The following is a 21078-nucleotide window of genomic DNA, read 5'->3' as shown; positions in this document are numbered from 1 at the left end:
ATTTCCCAGGCCAATAAACACGAAAAGCAGAAAACTTCTGAAGATAATTCCCAATGGATCAGGGAATCCTGTCTCTTGAAAGGGCCCAACTCTGTTTAACAGATATAAAATATCAAGGGAGAAAATGTCTGTTACCCTCCCCAGGAGCCTGATGCCTCGGGCATCCAGTAGAAAGGACCTAAGTGGTGTAATGACCCCAAGGTAATGGCACAGCAACAGCAATGCACGGAGAACAGAGAAATGTAGAAGAAGAAGGAGAGGATGAGGGAGAGAAAGTGGGATAAAAAACCCAGAAGACACAAAGCCCTAAGCAATAAGGGCTGCACACCCCTCAGGCTGTAAAATATATATATATATATATATATATATATATGGAGAAAAGTTTTAAGCTTATTTATTTATTTTGAGAGAGAAAGAGCGAGAGTGCACATGCACAGCATGCACATGAGTAAAGGAGGGGCAGAGAGGGCGAGAGAGAGAATCTCAAGCAAATGCACCATCAGCACAGAGCCCGATGCAGGGCTCGAACTCAACAACCGTGAGATCATAACCTGAGCCAAAATCAAGAGTCCGACGCTTAACTGACCGAGCCACCCAGGCACCCCAAAAGGGAGAACCTTAAACAAAGGACAGTGAAACTAAACAAGAAAAAAAACTTGTAGTGGATACTTTATTTTGTTGTATTTAAACCATCAAATTTTGGGGCTGTTTCCTCATGGTCCTTCTGCCCTTCCTCCCCCTGCCCCATTTTCCCATGATGCTGATGAAACTGCTTTATTCCGTTTCCCATCTTTTCCTCATCCAACTATCCAGGCCTTTTTCTTTGTCAATACATGATCCTTGGTGCTTGTCTCTGAAGGACAAAAAGTGTTCTACCTGTTAGAGAAACTTAGGACCTGCCAGTACTCTCGGCAGCATTGCATGTTTTGATGCCTTCCTTTAGCTCAGGGCACTCTCAACCAGTCCTCCCTCTCTGGGCAAGTGTCTGTCTCTTATGAAACATGAAACACTTCAAAAAGGCCTCTTGCCAGAGATTTGCAGGCATATGAATGGGAAACACCATATAAACAGTGAAAAAAGACACATCTTTTCAAGTTTTTGGATTTTCTCCTTCACGATCTTAAAAAAAGCAATTAGAAATCTTTCCTTTAATAAACCCAGGCATAGATAATAGTAACTAGAGTGTGATACTTGTCCTTATAATGTTTCTAAAAAACATCACTCAGGCCAGAGTTTGTCTCAGCTATGCTGAGGACCGACCGTCATTCAGTCTGTAAATTACCTCATGGATTTTCTCATTCCTAAAAAAACAGTTTGCTACGCTCAAACACTGACATCACGTGAAGATGCCAGCTTCTATACACATTTATAAAAGTAGAATATACGGAGTATGATACACTAGTACAAAGTTTTACAAATTAATACAAGTAAAATATATAAATTACAATGAAATAAAGGAAGATCGTGGTTCTGTCGTGGGGTGGTTCTTTTAGCAGTCGTATCGCTGTAAAGAAAATGAAATATGCATTACGTTACAATCAGGCTAAACAAACAACGATGCCATGTTAGTCCTAAAAATTCCTGTTTTAAGCAAACATAAAGTGGGCTGATCTCCACTACCCAGAGCTTTTGGCCAACAACACTGAGAGCTTGGACAATGTTCCTGAAATGTTTCCTAAACAAACCAGATCCATTGTCCTCTCTTAGGAAAAGCTGCAGGAAAGGGCCATGGAAACCACAGCTTACTGGTATTTGCTTGGCTTTGAATGCATTTGGGGTAGGCTTTTAATCTTAGGGATTTAAGAGATAATGCCATGGGAGTTTCACACAGGAGTGGGCTCAATGTGGGTAACCTTCCCAATTAAGTGCTACCAAGTTACAGACTTGACTCATCTACACTAAAAACCTTGCCCTCTGAAAGCGTCTTTTGTCTTAGAAACAAAAATAGCAGATCTGCACTGTGGTGTCTGTGAAAAAGCCATCTCTTCGGTGACTCAGACAGGAAATCCCGTGGGACTACTTGCTCCCCACCCCCGCTCAGAGAACAGGGTCACTCTGGCAAATCACTACAGCAACTTTGGTCATTGACATATTATGCCTGTCCCCAAAATGCACAAGTGCTGATGTCCAAAGGGGCCTCACCTAATTTAAACTCTGCCTTGTATGAAATCCAAGGCTAAAGATAGGTCACATTAGAGTAAGTCTGAGAAGACTCTCCTCTGCCTCTCCCCAACCATACTGCCTGGAAACAACTTCATATTGAAGGTTTCCCACTGCGCTGTTTTCTTGGAAATTTGGCAGGCTCCCAAGGAAATTATTAATCTTGCTGTACTTGCCTGATAAGGAAAACTAGATTTTTCTTTTAACGTCCCCTCAAAAATTAGAAAGTTTCCTTTTATTCATAGCAAGGTCTTTCATGGTAGCCACATGCTTTCAGTTTTAATTAGATTTTGTCTTATTTTAAAAGACAGTTAAGAGACCTTGAACCAAAGGAGTAAATGATTAGGAAAATATAAATTAAATAAGTTTCTGTTTACCTAATCCTGTTTTACAGAATAAGACATAAAACTAACCTCCCAAAATTGGACCAAAGCTGGACTTCCATCAATTCATTACTATGTGTTTTTTTTTTTTTTTTAGGAGGATATAGAAACAAGAACTTTCCCCGCTACTAACAAATGCATACTTCTCTCTGAAATCATATCCCCAGGAAACAAGTGCTTCCTGGTTTTCTTTCACCATGAAAGGTTTTTTTCATGAGCTGCTATTCAAAGGTTATTAGTGATTCTCTGTGCTTAGCTGTTTGGGTATTTTTGTGACTCCTTATTAGAAGGCATTGTAGAAAATCCAACAGAACAGCAAGTGTTGCGGACAGGTTGAGAGCAGGAGCTCGCATAAAATGACCTAGGGTTTGAAGCCTGTTACTTCCTGCCTAGGTGATCTTAGACATACTGCTTAATGTCTGACTCATAGTCTCTTCTGAAATGTGAGTTTAGCTCCGTGCCTGGTGCAATGAACATTGACCACTATTTGCATATACTAGTTGGGAACATGAGAGCAAGCAAAATTGTGTCTCCTTGGCCAGAGCAGGGGTAGTGAAAGGGGCAGTAAGTTTGCTCTTGAAAGGAAACTTTGGGTACGGGCAGCATTTTCCTATATACACAGAGCCAACTATAAAAAAAAAAAAGATAACCCAGCAACTATGATATTCAGGAAGCTTATTACTGAAAGCAAAATTGAATGCTGTAAATGCTTTGCCACAAAGATGATATAGGAACAAACGTTGGTAGTTGGAGCAGAATCTGATTTTGCCTTTTTTTTTCTTTATGATGAAAATAACAGTGTGTTACAGTAATTGAATACCCCAGGGCCAGGCTGTGACATTTTCACAGCTCTTACCTGTTGGCGAGAGCAGCAATAGCCACATATGCCTCCCATCACACCATTTATTACTTGAATGAGACATAAGATGAATTCAATTCCACCCAGGGCCAAGAGGATGGAAAACAGAGAGACGTTCCATTCTACAATATGCTTGGGTTCCATGCACTGGGACCATGTGGAGGTATCCAGAAGGTACCTGTGGATGAAAAGAAGAAACTTCTGATATATGACCACATCTAAGGGGATGTCTCATAAGCTACTTTCTGTGTGGTGCTTTTTTGTTCAGAAAAAAAGAAACTAATTCAATGACCTGTGTCAAATTTTTCTAGTCTGTCATTTCACAAAGTGACAAATTCAGATCTTGCTGCAATGATAAACATAAAATTCAACAAAGATTATTGAGCACTCATTGTGAGTTAGACCTCAAGCCAGGGCTGGGGATATAATGGTGAACATGGCATGGGTTCTGCCTTGGAAGAGCATAGCATCTAAGGGAGGAGACAATATGCAATCTCAATGTAACCAGTACACTGATCAGGAAGACCAAGTGTGAGGAAGGGCATCTCCCCTAGGCCAGGAGAGTACCTGCTTATGTAACTATTCCACAAGTCTGAGCTCCATGAAGTCCGGAACCAGACCCTTCTCATTGTATATATAGACCCTAGATCAGTATCTAGTACATAGTAGGTACTGAACACATTTTAAAAGTAATTGAACGATAAATAATCTGAAGTCACTCTGTGAAATGTTAGCAAACCACACTGAAGTCACATTTGACTACACACACACACACACACACACACACACACAGAAGTCATATACACGTATATATACAACTTAGGAGACTTTCTAAGTACCTGGATATTCTTACAGTCTGAAAAATTCTATCTCTGATTGCTCTTGTAGACTTTCAGCCTTTGCTACATCATAAAGCATTTGGATTCTTAATGAAATAGGATTCAATCGTGGGAAAATCTACAACTGACTTAATCCCACAAAGAGGTCTGGTATAAATCTTGTCTTATCACTTCTTCCTACCACAGCAGAACAAAGGGGCTTAGAACTGGAGACCTAACTTTGAATGGTTCATTGAGCCAATCAGAAACTCAATGTGTTGGTTAAAAAAAAAGAATTCTGTCCTTATGACCCCATCTTTCTGCATATCAGGAGGTGGGGGGAAGTTGTAATTTTAGGACACAATGTAAAAAATTCCTTTGTCCCCATCTGGCTATTGAGCAATTAATCACTGGCTTGTGACCATTAGCTATTCCTCATATTGAAATCCCTGGACAGGTTGAAGTGAGGAATGGTATAGAAGCGGAAGGCTTCTTACAGAAGCTGGGGTGGCTGGGGGGAGGGGCATACAATCAAACAGCTGTAAAATGCTGAGTGATAGTCTCACTTCTCCTTGCATTCCAGCTTCATCCATCATGATCTTTTTTGGAGGTGGGTTTGTGCAGTAGCTTGAATGTCTGTGCATATATAGCCAATTTCCACTCACACTCTCAGTATGTTCTGAACAAAGTTGAATCACGATCCATAACTATATTGGCCACCCAAATTTCAAACCCCTGTAAAGCTAACATTTGTTCAGAGGCTACCATTGGGTTACATTCATTGTCAGTTAGCAGATAATATTAACAGCCAACAGAGGCCAGCCTCAGAGTGTGTCAGCTTGTGTGATAAATACTTTACATTTATTATCTCATTTATCCTATGACAACTGCCATTGGTTTTATTTTACAAAGTAACTGAGAAACACAGAGCTCAGTTCACTGTTTCCCAGTTGCTGAGGGAGGAATGCAGAGCTGGGATAAAATCCAGGTCCACACAATTCCATGTTCACGATTTTACAAATTCACTGTATGCTATACAATTCACGGGGGACAGTCTCGATAGGGTAAGGGCAATTGAAATCATTATTCATATTATTTCCACTCCTGAATCTCATAACGAAGCCTTTCAAAATTCAACGAAGGATGTCATTCATTTGCTGTCATGTACATCAGTTTCTATGAGCTATTTCTGTTCTTTTCTCAGTAATAGATAAGAAATAAATACCGACATAAAACAACGGAGCTTAAATTATCCTGACGCTAAGATCATGTATAAGACTGTCTTATGTAGCCTGATCACTTTACTTTTCTTTTAATTTTTATTATTTAAAAATTTTTTTTAATGTTTATTTATTTTTGAGAGAGAGAGAGAGAGAAACAGAGTCCAAGCAGGGGAGGGGCAGAGAGAGAGGGAGACAAAAGAATCTGAAGCAGGCTCCAGGCACCCCCCCCCCCACTGTCAGCACAGAGCCTGAGGCGAGACTCGAACTCACCAACAGTGAGATCATGACCTGAGTTGTAGGTGGACAATTAATGCACTGAGCCACCCAGGTGCCCTGCCTGATCACTTTAAATAAAGGGTTTGTTGTACATAGCGATTATGTTATATTGTGAGTGTGTGTATGAGGATAGTGTGATCAATCGGGGAGTTGGTTAAATTCAGATGCTTTCCATCCATAGTATGTAAGGATTCCACAATATTTTCTTATAAAATAGTAAAACCAGCCAATTGTTCTGGTATAGTGCACACACTACATAAGCCCGAAGTCTACAGCCCGGCTGCCTGGCTGTCATGTCCTAGGAATGTGCCTTTGGATAAATTACTTCAGCTCTCTGTGCCTCTTTTTCCTCATCTGTAAAACAGGAGCAAGAGTGGAAGTCAACTCCTAGAGTATCATGAGGGCTGAATCACTGAATCCATTTAAAAGCACTTAGAGCTTCTCCAGGTCAGAGACTGGGCATCCACCCTCTGACACCACTGCCTGGTGCCTGAGTCACCGCCTGGCTGAGTGCACGGATACATGGATAATTGATGCCTTTCTAACTCGATGGGATTGCCCCTATACCATGCGGTGGACAAGAATGTGTGGTCAGACAGGGAACAATGACTTACTGTCCATCGGTGTTGGCAAAGGTGTAGTTCCACTGGCCAAGAGAATCACGACATACTGGCCCTTCGGCCAAGCCCAGGGCTGCCACGATGACGCAGTAGCCAGACCCTGCAATCCCAATGAGGGCCGCCAGGACGGAAGAAAGCATCTAGGGAAAGGAGAGACGGCAGAAGTGAGCCCGAGCGTCGCACCTGCCTCCCAGGGACCCTTTTCACCACCCGAGCTGGAGCACCTACCGCGCATCTCTTGCCACAGTTTTCGTGGCCACAGCAGCCACAACAGTCGTCCTGCTCCAACCCAATGAATATGAATGCCGGCAGGAACATCTGTTTAGAAAACAATCAAATTAAAATCACCATCTTTCCCCACATTAAAGCCTGTCATAAGGGTCAGGCTAAGCATCTTTTGGTAAAATACCTTGCTTTCTGACAATGTGGAATGGCTTTGGATTAGGTCGGCCCAGTATCACAAAGAATGTAAAACTATGAGGGGGAAAAAAACAACACCTCTAAATGAAATATCTGCTTGTTTTCATGTAATGGGTCAAAGCATTCTTTAGGGTGAGGGTGTCGTATGGGAGGGATAGAATAATAACCCATAAATAAGTTTCTTCCACAAGAGTTCCCTCACGTAGTCCCAGAGGCAAACTCTGTTTCTGTTAAACCCTGCCTTTAATTCGTTTTTCCCCCCTTGTACACATAGATGATACAAGTCTTTAATATAATAATTTAAACGTTTTTGTAAGTGGGAGAGATGAAAGCGGCATATAATATATAAAAACCGTTTCTTTGATGATGCGATTGTATGGTTGTTGCTTCACAATAAAGCTCCTTAAATAAAGTAAGTATGAAATACTCTGAGTTTGATCAAAAGAAGCCTAAACAAGGGTGACGTTATATTAAGGACAAACCGTTGTTAACATGGTAACAATACTTAAATTCAAAGCCGATTTGCCATACCATAATTAGTGCATTAAATTTAAATGTTTTCAGGTCTTTTCTTGACTAAGAAAAATATTCTGTGTGGTATGAGCAATTCCACAAAATGTCTTTTTAAACTTCTCAATCCCAGCATTTAAAGTGGCAAGCTCGAGTTTGTCCACATTCTTTCCGTGCTGTGGTTGAAGCTAATACTTTCAGCTCCCAGGTTGGCAGGCAAATTCCTCTCACTTCAATTAAAAACAAACCTTGGAAAAAACAACACATTCCGCTGTTAGCTTCAGATCCTGATCTGCTGCTAACGGGAGGATTTTTCCTAGACACTACACCCAGGATTACATAAAGGAGAAAATGTATCCTTCTTTTTAAGTAGCAATACACTCATAATTGATAATTTTTCCTGTCACAGATGTCTGAGAACAAACAGCAGATAATTTGGATCTGAAACTGTTGATTTAGACAGAGAACCAGTGACGCCCTCCCAGCTCCCTAGGGCAAAGGTTAAATGCCTACCCACTTCAGTTCTAGAAACTCTAGACACTCTCAGATCTGATTGAAAAGCTAACATCTGTTTTCTAGCTGTAAAGTGAGAGAGCTTAGCAAAAAGGAAGTTCGCTGTTGGTTGAAAGAGGACTTTGTAAAACGTCTGATAAAATTAATACGCTAGACGTAGCTCAACTTTTGTGCAATCTGCTTTCAAAAGAAGATGAACAAAAATAACTGGCTTTGGAAATAGGCATTGTAGAAAACTTTCCATGAAAACACCTCTTTAACAGAAGAGACTTTTTTAAGCTTGTAATAATTCTGAACAACTTACCAGCAAGCCCCCTCCTACGATGCCAGAAAAGAACCACACGAAGCGGCTGAGATGGTTTTCGGAGGCATATTTTGTTTCCCCATTTGGAAAGTAAAGCAAAATATTAGCTACAATGCAGAGGATGGCCAGCCACACCAGAGAATGTCCGATGCACCGTGCACATTTTCCATAACACATGGTGGTGGCAGAGGCTGCGAGGATTTCCCTCTTCACTCTGCAGTTCAGTGATGGCCAAGTCAGAAGAGAGTATGCCTGTCTGTGGAGAAAGCAAAAGCAGTTCTCAGCCCATTCCTGCAACCTCTTAAATACTCAGTTCTTAGTCACCGGGTTGGGGGAGGGGGAGGCGGTGAGGTACTTGGCTTTCATTGGTCCTGATTGCGGGCTCTGGTTGGGGTGGGGGGAGGTAGGGGGAATGTCCCGCCCTTGCAATGAAATCCTTGAGACAAGCGAAACCAGGGTAGGGATGTGGGAAACAGCCTCAGTCTTAAGCAAGAAAGAAAATGATTAATCTTCACCGAGAAATTCACAGTGCTATTCCTTCACAGGATGAAGAATTGACAGGAACGCGTAATACAACTTTCCAGTAACTGTCAAGTGTCCGTAGTGTGACCGTGCCGGTTGAGGCTTTGAAAGGCAGCGAGCTGTGATCCTGCTCCATGCAGCTGTCTGGACAGCTTCCAGTCTGAGGGCTGTGTGTTCACTTCCCCTGCTGCACTGACTTAATTCCAGACCTGGGGCAAGTCTCCTGAGCTCTGAGGTTGTCTCCTTGTCTGTTAAAGGTAAGGTGTCTAAAAGCCATCACCCACAGATTTGAGGTGGCTGTTGGGAAAATTACCAAGCAGGCTTCTTTCCTCTGCCTACTGCCTGCTCTGCAGGACCGATCCGACTGTCCAGCTTTCCTGGATATCTGCCTCCAAAACAAATCTGGTACCAAAACAAAGGTGGCGTTAGTCAACACAAAGGGCTCAGGCACCTGTCTATTCCTGAGTATTACTCTCAGGCAAAGCAATGCCAGGAAAGGCCAAGGGAGGCCTAAAGCATGGGAGAAGGATAGAAAGAAAAAGACAGGAAGGAAGAAGAAGAAAGACACAGAAGAGAAAGGGACTCAGCAAGCAGAGCAGGGAAACAGGACGGAGAGAATGCAGAATGAGCGGGAGAGCCAGGGTTGTTGATCAGGGCCCGGGTCTACCTGTGGTCTACCCAGCCAGCTCCTGAACCAGCTGTTGCAGGCTTACATGTGAAGGCAGGGAAAGGGTGTTACTTCCACCTTACAGAAGGAGGGGTCGGACTGTGAGTAAGTCCAGCCCTTGAAGAGCAGCTTGTGCAAGCCAGGTAGGCTGGGGAAGGACGGGGTGGCCAGGTGGGGCCAGGACTGGAGGGGACGTGTGCCCAGGACAGAATAGTGAGTGCAGAAAAGAATCAGAAGTCCAAGATGGGGTACTGTTAGTTCAGAAGAGGAAGGTGAGCAAGGCTGTCGAATCCAGCAGCTCAGGCTGAGACCGGAGTCTGAAGGATTTAGGCCAACACTGGAGGGCAGGATGCATACCAAATGTGAGGAGGCGAGCTGGGGTTAGTCACATAGAATCTGGACTGGGAGGAACATACTCACAAAGGTGGGGTCATGATCCAGACTGGCCTGAGAAAGTAGAGGGATGGAAAACTGACTGTAGGTGGAGAAGCCTGGAACTGCCCAGCTGCTCGGGCATAGGGGGGCAGATCTTCACAAGAACGTTGCTCTGTTTCCACCATGCATCCAACAACCGGGCACATGCACCCTCTGTCCCTGGCTTTAGGTCCTAATGGAGAGGAGATTCCACAGATAGCAAGGCCTGGGGTGGCATAAAGGCCTGGGCCCTTTGTTAAGGCATCATCATTGCAAACCTCCTCTCTTGCTGATCCACCCCACCTGGGGCCAAAATGAGGGTGAGCAATCGTTTGACGACTTTGCTCCTGAGTGCTTAATCACCTTTGCCCTTCTCCCCCACCCCTACGATCAACAGAGTGTGGAGAAGAGAGTGAGGGTCATGCAAAAAGTCTGGAGTGACAGCCTACCTCTGCTGTTTTCCAGTTTTGTGGATCAGGGAAGTCATCACATTCCTGGGACTCTGGTTCCTCCTCTCTAAAGTGTGGGACAGGATTGGATCAGTGGGTCTTAAGTTTTGAGACTCTTGTGATGGTATGGATTCTCTCCCTGCCCAGAGAATGTGCATGTATGCAAGCACACACATTTTTCACTCACTTCCAGGGTTTCATGGACTCCCTGAAGCCCATTAGTGGATTCTCTTCCACATTTCTCCGGATGAATCCTGTCTGGAGACCATTTGCATCACAGATGCAGATACCCGGTCCACCCTCAACAGAATAAATAGGAATTTCTAGGGATGAGGCCCAGTCATCTGAAGTTTTTACAAGTACTCCAAATGAGTCTTATGTTAGCTCAGGTTGGGGATCACTGGTCCACAGGCCGGGTAAATACCATTTGTATTACATGTTCCCTGAGGCCACTGTCACCTCCACTGGCTCCATAGCTCTAGACAGACATACAGCATATGCATGAATGGTGGGGGGACAAAGTGCCACTCGATGTAGGCCACTTTCAGGCTTCACTTGTAATATGGAGTCTGTCCACCTTGCCCACACTCCTGTCATTCTGCATGGTACCCTCTGCTTCTGCCCCTCATCTGGGAACCTAAATCAGGGTCTTTTCTGGTTTGAGCTCCTCGTTTAATAATCAGATATGCTTTTCTGGACAATTGTTTAACTACTTGGTTCTGGTCCTAGCCAGACTCTGTCCCACAGATGACCCTGGCTTTTTTCTCCTGGCTGGGAACTCTCAGTTTCCTATACAGAGCTGCCATCTCCATGGGCACGTTCTGGGTTTCATCCCACTCTCCAAATCCCACCCCCCCCCAGACCCTCCCCCCAACCCCCCTCCCTCCCAGGCCTCCCTGTCCTCCTTGCTCTAAGCATGGCCTTCTGGAGCTTCCTGCTGAAGGATTCTGCTTACACATCCCCTCAAAGAGGCCCTCTCCAAAGACCCCATCTAATGACATTATGCACCCTCCCCCAGTTACTTTTCATCACATCGTGTCGTTCTGTTATCATCCAAGAATTTATCATCCCTGAAGTTAACCTATGTATTCACTAGTTTCCTTTTCTATTGTCTGTGCAGAACCCTTTCTGCCTCACCCGCCGTTATTTCCCAGGGCTTGGAACAATGCCTGGTGTGTGGTAGGTACTCAGTAAATATTTGCTGAAAAATTGAATAAATACGTGAATCAATGTCTTAAAAAAATTTTTTTTTAATGTTTATTTATTTTTGAGAGAGAGAGACAGAGACAGAATATGAGCAGGGTAGGGGCACACACACACACACACACAGAGAGAGAGAGAGAGAGAGAGAGAGAGAGAGAGAGAGAGAATCTGAAGCAGGCTCCAGGCTCCGAGCTGTCAGCACAGAGCCCAACGTGGGGCTTGAACTCACAAACCACGAGATCATGACCTAAGCCAAAGTCAGAAGCTTAACTGACTGAGGTAGCATTAACCATTCTGTACCTCAGTTTCTATCATTCTTTGTTCACCAATATTTATTGAGCTCCTACTGTGTCTTCTAAGTTTTGGGTATACAGCAGGAAACAAAAGAAACAAAAATCCCTGCCCTAAGGAGAGTCTATTCTATCAGAAAATGAGAGACACATACAAAATCATATTAAATAAATATAATACCTTGTTCATTAGGTGGTGATAAGTGGAGGAAAGGGGAATAGATGAAGGAGGGAGACGGCCTCCTGAGACAGGATAATAATAGAACCTACATCACAGAGTTGTGATGTATAAAGTGAGTCAATGTTTGCAAAGCATGAAGCACCTGGCATTTAGTAATAACTCAATAAATGTTACTTGTTATTGCTATTTTCATCAGCCCCCTGTCCCAGGCAAGATGTCTCTACTCCCTTTATGATATATCTACTTCTCTAGGATTCCATTACTCCATTATGTACTGGATCCCTTTATTATCATTTGTGACTAATTTTTAGACACTGGAGCTCCCACAGTTATATTAAGAGTTCACTTTTGGGGTGCTTGGGTGGCTCAGTTGGTTAGGCAACCAACTCTTGATTTCACCTCAGGTCATTATCTCACAGTTTGTGAGTTCGAGCCCCACATCGGGCCCTGCTCTTCCAGCGCAGAGACTGCTTGGGATTCTCTCTCCCTCTCTTTATGCCCCTCCCCGGCTCATGCTTTCTCTCTCAAAATAAATAAATAAACGTTAAAAGAAAAGGTCATTTCTATCTCCATCATTCTCTCTGGAATTAGCCCCAATGCACAAACACCTTTGAAAAGAGTGTTCTTTACTTCATCGTAGGACTGCAGGCCTCTGAGCTCTGGAGAGTGGTTGTCAACCCCGTGTTTTGGGCGTGCTGCCCCACTGCCAGAAAGGCCCTGATCTTCCTTCTCACCGTAGCCCACTCCACCCAGCTTTGTTCCCTTGGCTGAACTCATCACTTTTTCCATGACACTTTCTACCACACCCCTGCCGGCCTCCTAGACCTGCTGGTCACTCCCATATCGTCCTTGGACACACCCCCATTCGGCACCAATCAGATCACGATGTACTAGCGTGCATTCTCATCAGCCTCCCCGGCTCTGCAGAGGTCCCAGAGAGCAGGTTATCTTTCCTTTGAGGATACAACAGCAGGCACAGTCGCAGGCATTTCGGTAGCTCTCAATAAGTGCTTGCTAAATTTTGTTCAGATAAATAGGGGAGCTGAATATGTTCAATTCTAAGGTTATTTGCTTTTAAGCAAAGCCAAAATGTCTTATGGAAAGCTGGGCACAATAGGCACTTATTACATTTACATTTTTAAATGTTCAGTTTTACCTGTCATTTATAACAGCGGCTGGTATGGCTCCTTATGGTTAGCTCTCCTAACCATTTGATGTGCAGAATGTGGCTTCAGGAATAATTCCAGGGGAAATTCCTTTTGATAATATCGTAGGTTTAAATGTTGGAAGAAGCCTCAGTAGAGTGAATGGTTCAGCTCTCACCCCTTTACAGAATCTTTATGGCCACTTTACAGTTAAGTTCACAAGCGTTAAAAAGTCTTCCCAGTATCATCTAGCTAGTGGGCAGTGGAAATCAGTTTCCTTTAAGAACTAATGTCGGGGCGCCTGGGTGGCGCAGTCGGTTAAGCGTCCGACTTCAGCCAGGTCACGATCTCGCGGTCCGTGAGTTCGAGCCCCGCGTCAGGCTCTGGGCTGATGGCTCAGAGCCTGGAGCCTGTTTCTGTTTCTGTGTCTCCCTCTCTCTCTGCCCCTCCCCCGTTCATGCTCTGTCTCTCTCTGTCCCAAAAATAAATAAATGTTGAAAAAAAAATTAAAAAAAAAAAAAGAACTAATGTCAATAGTCTATGATTCTATATGGTTGTGGGATTCTAAGAGGAAGATTTAAACCCAGACCTCCTGCCTCCTGGTTGCTTTTTTCCAAATGTGCTTTGCCCTTCCTTATTGGGAAAACGCTAGTTTCTCACTCATTTGGACATGAAAAATATAATGATCCATACATAGTAACCATACCTGTTAGAGCTTTTTTTTTTTTATTATAGCTGGCTCTTGGACAACACAGGGCTTGGGGTGCTGACACCCCATACAATTGAAAATTCACATATAACTTTTAACTCTCTAAAATACTAATAGCCACTGTTGAGCACTAGCTTACTGATAACATAAATAGTCAATTAATACATATTTTGTGTTATATGTATTATATGCTGTATTTTTATAATAAAGTAAGCTTGGAGGAAGAAAATGTTATTAAGAAAATCGTAAGGAAGAGAAAATACATTTACAATATTGTACTATATTTATCAAAAGAAAATTCAAGTATAAGTGAATCCATGGAGTTGAAATCCATGGCTGTTCAAGGGTCAACTATATAAGTAGCAGAAGCCAGTTCTAGCTGCCCTAACCAAAGGGACATTAATTATGAACTAAAAAGTAAGAATGCAGATGGACAGGGGGAACCAAACTCCATAGGGAAATCCAGAATGTCTTTACTTTCCATCTTGGCCTCTTTTTGACTCTTCTGTGTGTAACTTCATTCTTCTTAATGCAGACTCATTTGTCTCTTTCACAGTCCACACAAAAGAATATGGCTACTGGCAGTTACCAAGTTTACATTTTTCTCTGTTCAAGAGACTCATCAACCTCAGATTCTGAAGGAAGGGAGTTACACTGGACAAGGATGCGCTCACATACGTGGGGACTGAATAAACATGGCTGCTGGGAGCCATCTCTGCACCCATGTAGATGGAGGAACAGGCATTCTAAAGGAAACATGAGCATAGGACCAGGCAGAGAGGCTGGGAGCTGTGCTTTATTTGAAACTATAATCAGGACATACAACTGCAGGAAAAGAAAGGTGGAGAGAAGGAGCAGTGTTAAGTCATCTTAGCTACAATCTCCTGGCTCTCTCCTCACTTTAGACTGTGGCTAATTTTATTCTTGGGTTAAAAATAAGCTTCTTGGGACACCTGGGTGGCTCAATCCATTAAGCGTCCAACTCTTTGGTTTCCACTCAGATCACGATCTCACAGTTCATGGGTTCGAGCCCCACATGGGGCTCTGCACTGACACAGCAGGGCCTACTTGGGATTCTTTCTCTCCCTCTCTCTCTCTGCCCCTCCCCACTTGCACATGTAGGCATGCACACACACTCCCACTCTCTCAAAAAAAATAATAAAATAAAATAAATATGCTTCTTGGCCCAAGATTAAACCAGAGTTCACCTTCACCTGCATTGCCCTTTCTCTTCCATGCTCCCATCCCCATCTGGTAGTTGTAGTTCAGCATCTCACAGTGGCCATTTACCCCCTCATCAAGCCAGGGAATCTCCTAGGTCTCACTGTCATGTTCAGACAAGGTAGCTCCTGGGATGCCTGCCCCATGGTCTGAAGCTCAAGATGTGGGTCTGGCTGCTCCAAAGGGCTAGCTTGCTCCCTTGAGGGATAGGCGAGCTGAGGACTTCCAGAACATACCTGTGACAATCAGCACATGAATACTTGTTTTCTAGTTTGAGTATCTTTTCCTTGGGTTTTATAATAGAGTCAGACACGTGAAATGGTGGAAGGCCTCAAAGATCACCTGAGTCTCAATGGAGAGTGGCCTGTGGGTTTCTAAAACCACACACGCTGATTCAGCCCTAAGGAAACAGGGAATCTCTAAGGGTGGGGACAGGAATCTCATTTGAAGAAAACTCTCTAAGTGATTCTATTTGCACAGCCAAAGTTGAAATCCACTGAGGTAGATGGTCTGACTTCCTAATTTTACAAATGAGACCACTGAGGTCTAGAGAGATTAATTTCAGTTCAGAAGCAAAGCCACAGATTAAATCAAAACAAAAACAAACCCTAAACATGGAAACTAATTCCTCTGCTTGTGTATTTTGAACCTGGTCAACCAGGTGGTTCTCTGTGATTCTTTTACTTCCCCAGATCCCAGCTGCCTTTGGGGAGAATGGCAAAAACAAAAACAAACAAACAAACAAAAAACTGTTATCCAGCTTCTGTACATTTAGGGGAAGGAAGAGAGGACAATTAAATAGTATGCAGAATAGAGACGTGTCAGTTTCTCCCATGTTGTAACTGAACTTTACAGCTCTTCTGTGTGGAGCCATTTCCAGGTTAAGAAAGGGAGACTCAGATGGGTTAAGTATGTAGGCTAAAGTCACAAGGCTGGCGGGTGACATGCTCTGGATTCCTACTCAGATCTCTCTGACTCAGACACTCATATTCTTCCTTCACACATTTGGCTTATTTATACTACTTCCCAACACTGTCACCCATGAAAAATGACTTACAGGATTTTTTATTTGATATTTCTGAATCACACAATTCCAAGACACTAATCATTTGGGCTCTACTTTAATTAGATAAATGATTTTAAAATCAATCTGGGGGCACCTGGGTGGCTCAGTCAGTTAAGCCTCCAACTTCAGCTCAGGTCATGATCTCACTGCATGAGTTTGAGCCCTGCATTGGGCTCTGTGCTGACAGCTCAGAGCCTGGAGCCTGCTTTAGATTCTGTGTCTCCTTCTCTCTCTGTTACTCTCCTGCCTGCATTCTGTCTCTCTCTCTCTCTCTCTCAAAAATAAATAAAGATTAAAAAAAAATTTGTTTTAAATCTTTCTAAAAATCAATCCAGTGTTTTTCAAATAGGAAGACTTTACACCAATCTGAGTGAAATTATCAGAACTCTGGTGGGCACAGTACTAAGGCTATGGTGGTATTCAATAAACTTGGTTTTCCTGTAGCAAAATAGAACTGTCAACAATTAAGATATGAGCACAATTAAAAGTAAAAACAAAAAAAAAAGAGTAATTTTTTTCCTACACTTAGTACAGGAAAGAAACAATAAAGCTTATTTTCATTTTCTTTACTCCAGTCTAATGTGGAAAAGGATTCCCCCACCTGGCCTTGGACCTTAGATAAAAAATATGCTTGCCTTTTTTCAGAAAAGTGGGGGTGAAACTCTCCCCCTCTTGCTCTCATGCCAATTAAAATTTGGTTCCATGGGGCTTCTATCAGTTGGGAGTCAAAGATCACACAAAGATGAGAAGTGAAGGCAGTCGACTCAGAGCAGATTTTTAGATACCACTTTCCAGGGATCCCTGGTGACAGAGGAGCTTTTATGTGTGTGTGTGTGTGGTTGAGTTCTGAATAACAAATCTTCCTGCTGTACATTTGTTTAGTCGTTTCTATGACTTCGACACTCTTGGAGACTTAGGCTGAAGCATAAATAAGAGGCAATGTGAGCGTTCTCCAAGGAACCATTCCAAGTTGGTGAGTTAATACTCCACTTAGACCTTGTGGCCTTGCCACTCTCAGTCAAACTGGTTTTTTGTGACTGTCAGTCAAAGTCCAACATGGCACGCTTCCCACTGATACTGAATGAGCTGAGAACTCAGGTAACTGTTGATTTTGCCCTAGGGAATTTTACTGAGAAGGGCATTACAGCAATGGAGCAATTGAGACTCCGTGCGTGTGTGTGTGTGTGTGTGTGTGTGTGTGTGTGTGCGCGCGCGCGCGCATGTGTTGTGTGCGTGAGAGGGACAGACAGATACCAAGGAAACATGACAGATTTGGGTTGGCTACAATGCTTGCTTGCTTCTGGCCAAGGTGGCTGGTTGACCTAACTTCCTATCTCCTTGTTCATAGTCTCTGCCTGGCATTGATGGAGGAGAATTGAAGCATTACTGTCCGGGTAAGCAACTACCCTAGCATCTAATACAAACGCCATGCCTCAAATTTCCTCCCCAGAAAGGGAGCTGAGATTCTAACTAGCTGAATCATCTAGTGACAACGCCTTTCATTGTGTTAGGTTACAAAAACACAGTAGTAGCCTACTATGGGAATGCTGATGTGAAATCCATTCCATTTTTATGTTAAATAATTAGTCTGCCCCATTTCAAATGACTGAAAGATTCTGCAGAGTCATGGGTTTTCAAAAAAGTGGTTTGGAAGTTACTTTTTCAGATTTACAAGATGAGGAAAAGACTTGAGCAAGAATTGCAAAGGGACTGAAACACCAACTTGAAGCCTAAAAATTATCTAGAATACCTGTAATGCATTAATTCCTGCCCAGTAGGAACCAAATAAGCTTCTCTGGTGAGATCCTTTAGAGTGGCTCTCCCTATGAGTCATTGAATCAGGAATCTGGGATAGAAATGCCAGTTGTGGAGGGAATGCTATTAAAAGCAAGCTGGGGATGTGGAATCCCTGCTTTGCCTTGCATCTCTTTTTGCACATGCAGGTTCTGGCAGCTCTCACGCCCCCTCAAGACAACACTGGGGAGAATGACTGTAGGGCCTGCTCCTTCTAGACCGCCCTCCTCCCCCACCTTCCTGACTGCCTTTCCAGGGTTCCCGGTGTGTTCTGCCATGACTTGATACTTTTAGGAATCAGAAGCCCAGATACAGCATCACATCTACATTGGCACCAGGCTCGTGTGTTTCTTTCGACTTTTTTTATAATTAGAAAAAAGAACATGAACATAGACAAGTGGAAAGCATTTTTTCCCTAAAATCATGTATGTGACATTACATAGGCATGTCCTTTCACTGCTCACAATATATGAAAGATAATTTAAAACTTATTATTGGGCACCTGGGTGGCTCAGTAGGCTAAGTGTCCAACTTCGGCTCAGGTCATGATATCATGGTTCCTGAGTTTGAGCCCTGCTTCAGATTCTGTGTCTCCCTCTCTCTCTCTGCCCTCTCCCTGTACGTGCTCTGTCTGTCTGTCTGTCTGTCTCTCTCTCAAAACTAAATAAAACGTAAAAAAAAAACAACAAGATTATTGTTGGAGGTGGGAGAGGCGCCTGGGTGGATCAGTCAGTTAAGCGTCTGACTCTTGACTTCGGCTGGGGTCGTGATCTCCCGGTGGTGAGATCTAGCTCATGGAGCCTGCTTAAAATTCCTTGTCCCTCTCCTTCTGCCCCTCCTCCACTCATGTGCGCACGCATGCGCTCTCTCTCTCTCAAAAAATAAAATACAATTATTGTGGGGAATTTTTAAGGAAAACATTTTTAAGGATCTCTGACAAATTCATTTTTTATTCATTTTCTGGAAAGGATATGAATCAGAATTTTCCTCTCATTTTCATTCTTCTGAAAGAATTTCTGATCAATGAATGAGGATCATTCATTCCACAAATATCAATTGAGTAATTCCTGTGTGTCATGCATGCACGTCTGAGAACTTTAGTTGTCTAGATCACTAAATTTTCACAACATTTTGAGGTAGGTACTATACATCATCATACGGGTGATAAAATTGAAGAGCTTAAATGACTTTCCCAAGTCCTCAAACCTTGAACCTGATGGCTAGGATCTGAATTCAGGCAGTCTGAATCCAGAGCCCCCTCTCTTAACTGAGACATCATACCGCCTCTAACCTGGTGGGCTTGGTCAGATAAGAGCAAATATTGACAAAAGCATTGTACACTGTACATAAAATATACTTAGTGCTCAGATACTGGCTTCTGAATACCATTCTGCAATAAAAGGAATCAGGACTCCTTGAAGAAATGGTTGATTCTAGAACTGAAGCAAGGGAAACACAAGATAATTCTGGGATGTCTTATCCAGTGTTCTGTGTTCTTTTATGCGATGGTCAGTCAGATATGGCCAGAGGAGACAAAGAAGTTTGGGGAAACAAAATAGATTATACTCACAGCCCTAGAGACAGGAAGCACAGGGCCACCTGGAAAAAACACCAGGCAGAGGGGCAGGAGTCAGCAGAGCCTAGGCCACCTTTATTGAAGCTGAAGGGCAAGTCAAAGCAGGGCTGGCTAAATAATTTAAAATGTGGCTAGTTTGAATAATTTCGGTGAGCTCTCAGCTGTTGGAATGTTGCCTGGCAACCTGGGATGGTCAAGGCAGAAGAATGTGGCCTCCCGAAATCATGAACCTGAGAGAAGAGGCTCTAGATTGGCTAGTTTGCCTATCAAAGTCATGCTCCTGGCTGGGCCTTTGCTGTGTCCCTGTGTGACCAATTGTCCTCCCAGTGTGACCAATTATTTTTTATTTTTTATACTATTTCAGTTTAGTATTCTGGTTTGCACTTCAGGTCATGGCAGTTATTATCCGTACTGATACTCAAGATGTTCCCTCTCAGGTCAAGTTGAGTCCTGTGTCCTTTTGCTATGACCTACTAGTCTTTGGTAACTTCTTGCTATCTGGTATAACATGAAGCACCAGGCTCATTTTGTACATTTCCTGCCCTAGACCTGGAACCGGTTATTTCTCTCAGAAGCCCTGGATCTTTGTAGTGGGAAAACGTATTTCAAAATCACAATTTGGGCTCAAGGAACATCCCCAGTGTAATTGTTCTTAAAATTCCGATGTTGGAGTGACACTGGGAAAAGAGATTCTTTTACTGTTCTTTTCATACTCCTCTGTATTGTTTGAATTTTCACCACGTGTATTCATTCCTATCATTTGTTTGTTGCGTACAAATAGTAAATAATTACAGAGTTGAAAAAAAGTCGAAGTAAACATTCTATCAAACCTTTTCCATGACATTTCCCTTGCCAGCAATAACTGCATTTATGAAATTGCTGTGACTTCTTTCAGACTTCATCTTAGACCACACTGTTCCCTAAATAAGACTAGTGCCCTAAGGATTCCACATTCTATTTTAATCTATTTGGATGACTCAAAGAAACAATAATCTGAGGTAAAAATACAATGGATAGCAATGTAAATCTTCACCTTGACCAGTAAGTAGGGTCTCCGTGCTTAACTCCAGGGGGCGCTGTTTACATCCTCGTCGTGGTGATAGAGGCAGCAACAAACCTGCAAAGGAAGGGATAAAACCGTAAGCAAAAGACGTGAACAGATAGGAAATGGCTCTTAAATATATGATAAGATGCTCAGGTTTGCTTTTAATAAGACAAACCCAAAATAAAACTACACCAGGATACTGTTTTTCATCTCTCAGATTGGCAAAGATGAAAATGCTTGCTCACACACCTTCCTTTAATGCTGGTGAAATGCCTGTATTTCCGGCAGTTTGACAGCAGGCATTCAATGACAAATGTGTTCATATCTGCTCATTTAAAACACTTCTGGCAACTTACAAATGTATACAAAGATACTTGAATATTTAGAAAATGATGCATGTATACACTAGGGCTTCTTGATAAGGGCTGCACAGGAAAATCTAGGGGATTTACCAGATTGGAAGGGGGAGAAATTGTGTTTTGGTTTTCATTAAACGCTAACCGAAATTTATCACTTCCTTTCATTATGAAAGTAGGCAGGAAGCCACAATAGTGTCAACCTGAGCCTTTTTACCAGTAAAAATCAGATCTTCTATGCATACTTCAGTTGTTGCAGCCATTCTGCAATATCATTTATTTCGTCCATACTTTGATATTAGAGTAGATATTAGGCCCACCACTAGATCTTGTGTCTTAACTCATTAATAAGTG

The 21078-nt window shown here is 42.9% G+C and overlaps 1 protein-coding gene across 7 annotated transcripts in view; it reads right to left on the bottom strand.

Moving 5' to 3' along the window:
- The window catches only part of TM4SF1 (transmembrane 4 L six family member 1), a 49017-nt gene extending 28591 nt beyond the window's left edge, over nt 1–20426 (bottom strand). For all 7 annotated transcript variants that reach the window (XR_008297940.1, XR_001430275.3, XR_008297943.1 and 4 more), the window contains exons 1-6: nt 20357–20426; nt 8087–8342; nt 6568–6657; nt 6334–6479; nt 3400–3580; nt 1446–1504 (exon numbers count right to left, since the gene is read on the bottom strand). Coding sequence is in view for 1 of the 7 variants with exons in the window: in XM_015072523.3 (XP_014928009.1) it covers nt 1490–1504; nt 3400–3580; nt 6334–6479; nt 6568–6657; nt 8087–8263 (609 nt within the window). In the remaining 6 variants the exon portion in view is untranslated. The remainder of the gene's footprint in view (nt 1–1445; nt 1505–3399; nt 3581–6333; nt 6480–6567; nt 6658–8086; nt 8343–20356) is intronic.
- Nucleotides 20427–21078: the final 652 nt, after the last annotated feature.

The sequence above is a fragment of the Acinonyx jubatus genome, chromosome C2, assembly GCF_027475565.1.
Source record: "Acinonyx jubatus isolate Ajub_Pintada_27869175 chromosome C2, VMU_Ajub_asm_v1.0, whole genome shotgun sequence".
In the NCBI taxonomy this organism is placed as follows: Eukaryota; Metazoa; Chordata; class Mammalia; order Carnivora; family Felidae; genus Acinonyx; species Acinonyx jubatus.
This window is presented reverse-complemented; position numbering and strand designations above follow the sequence as displayed.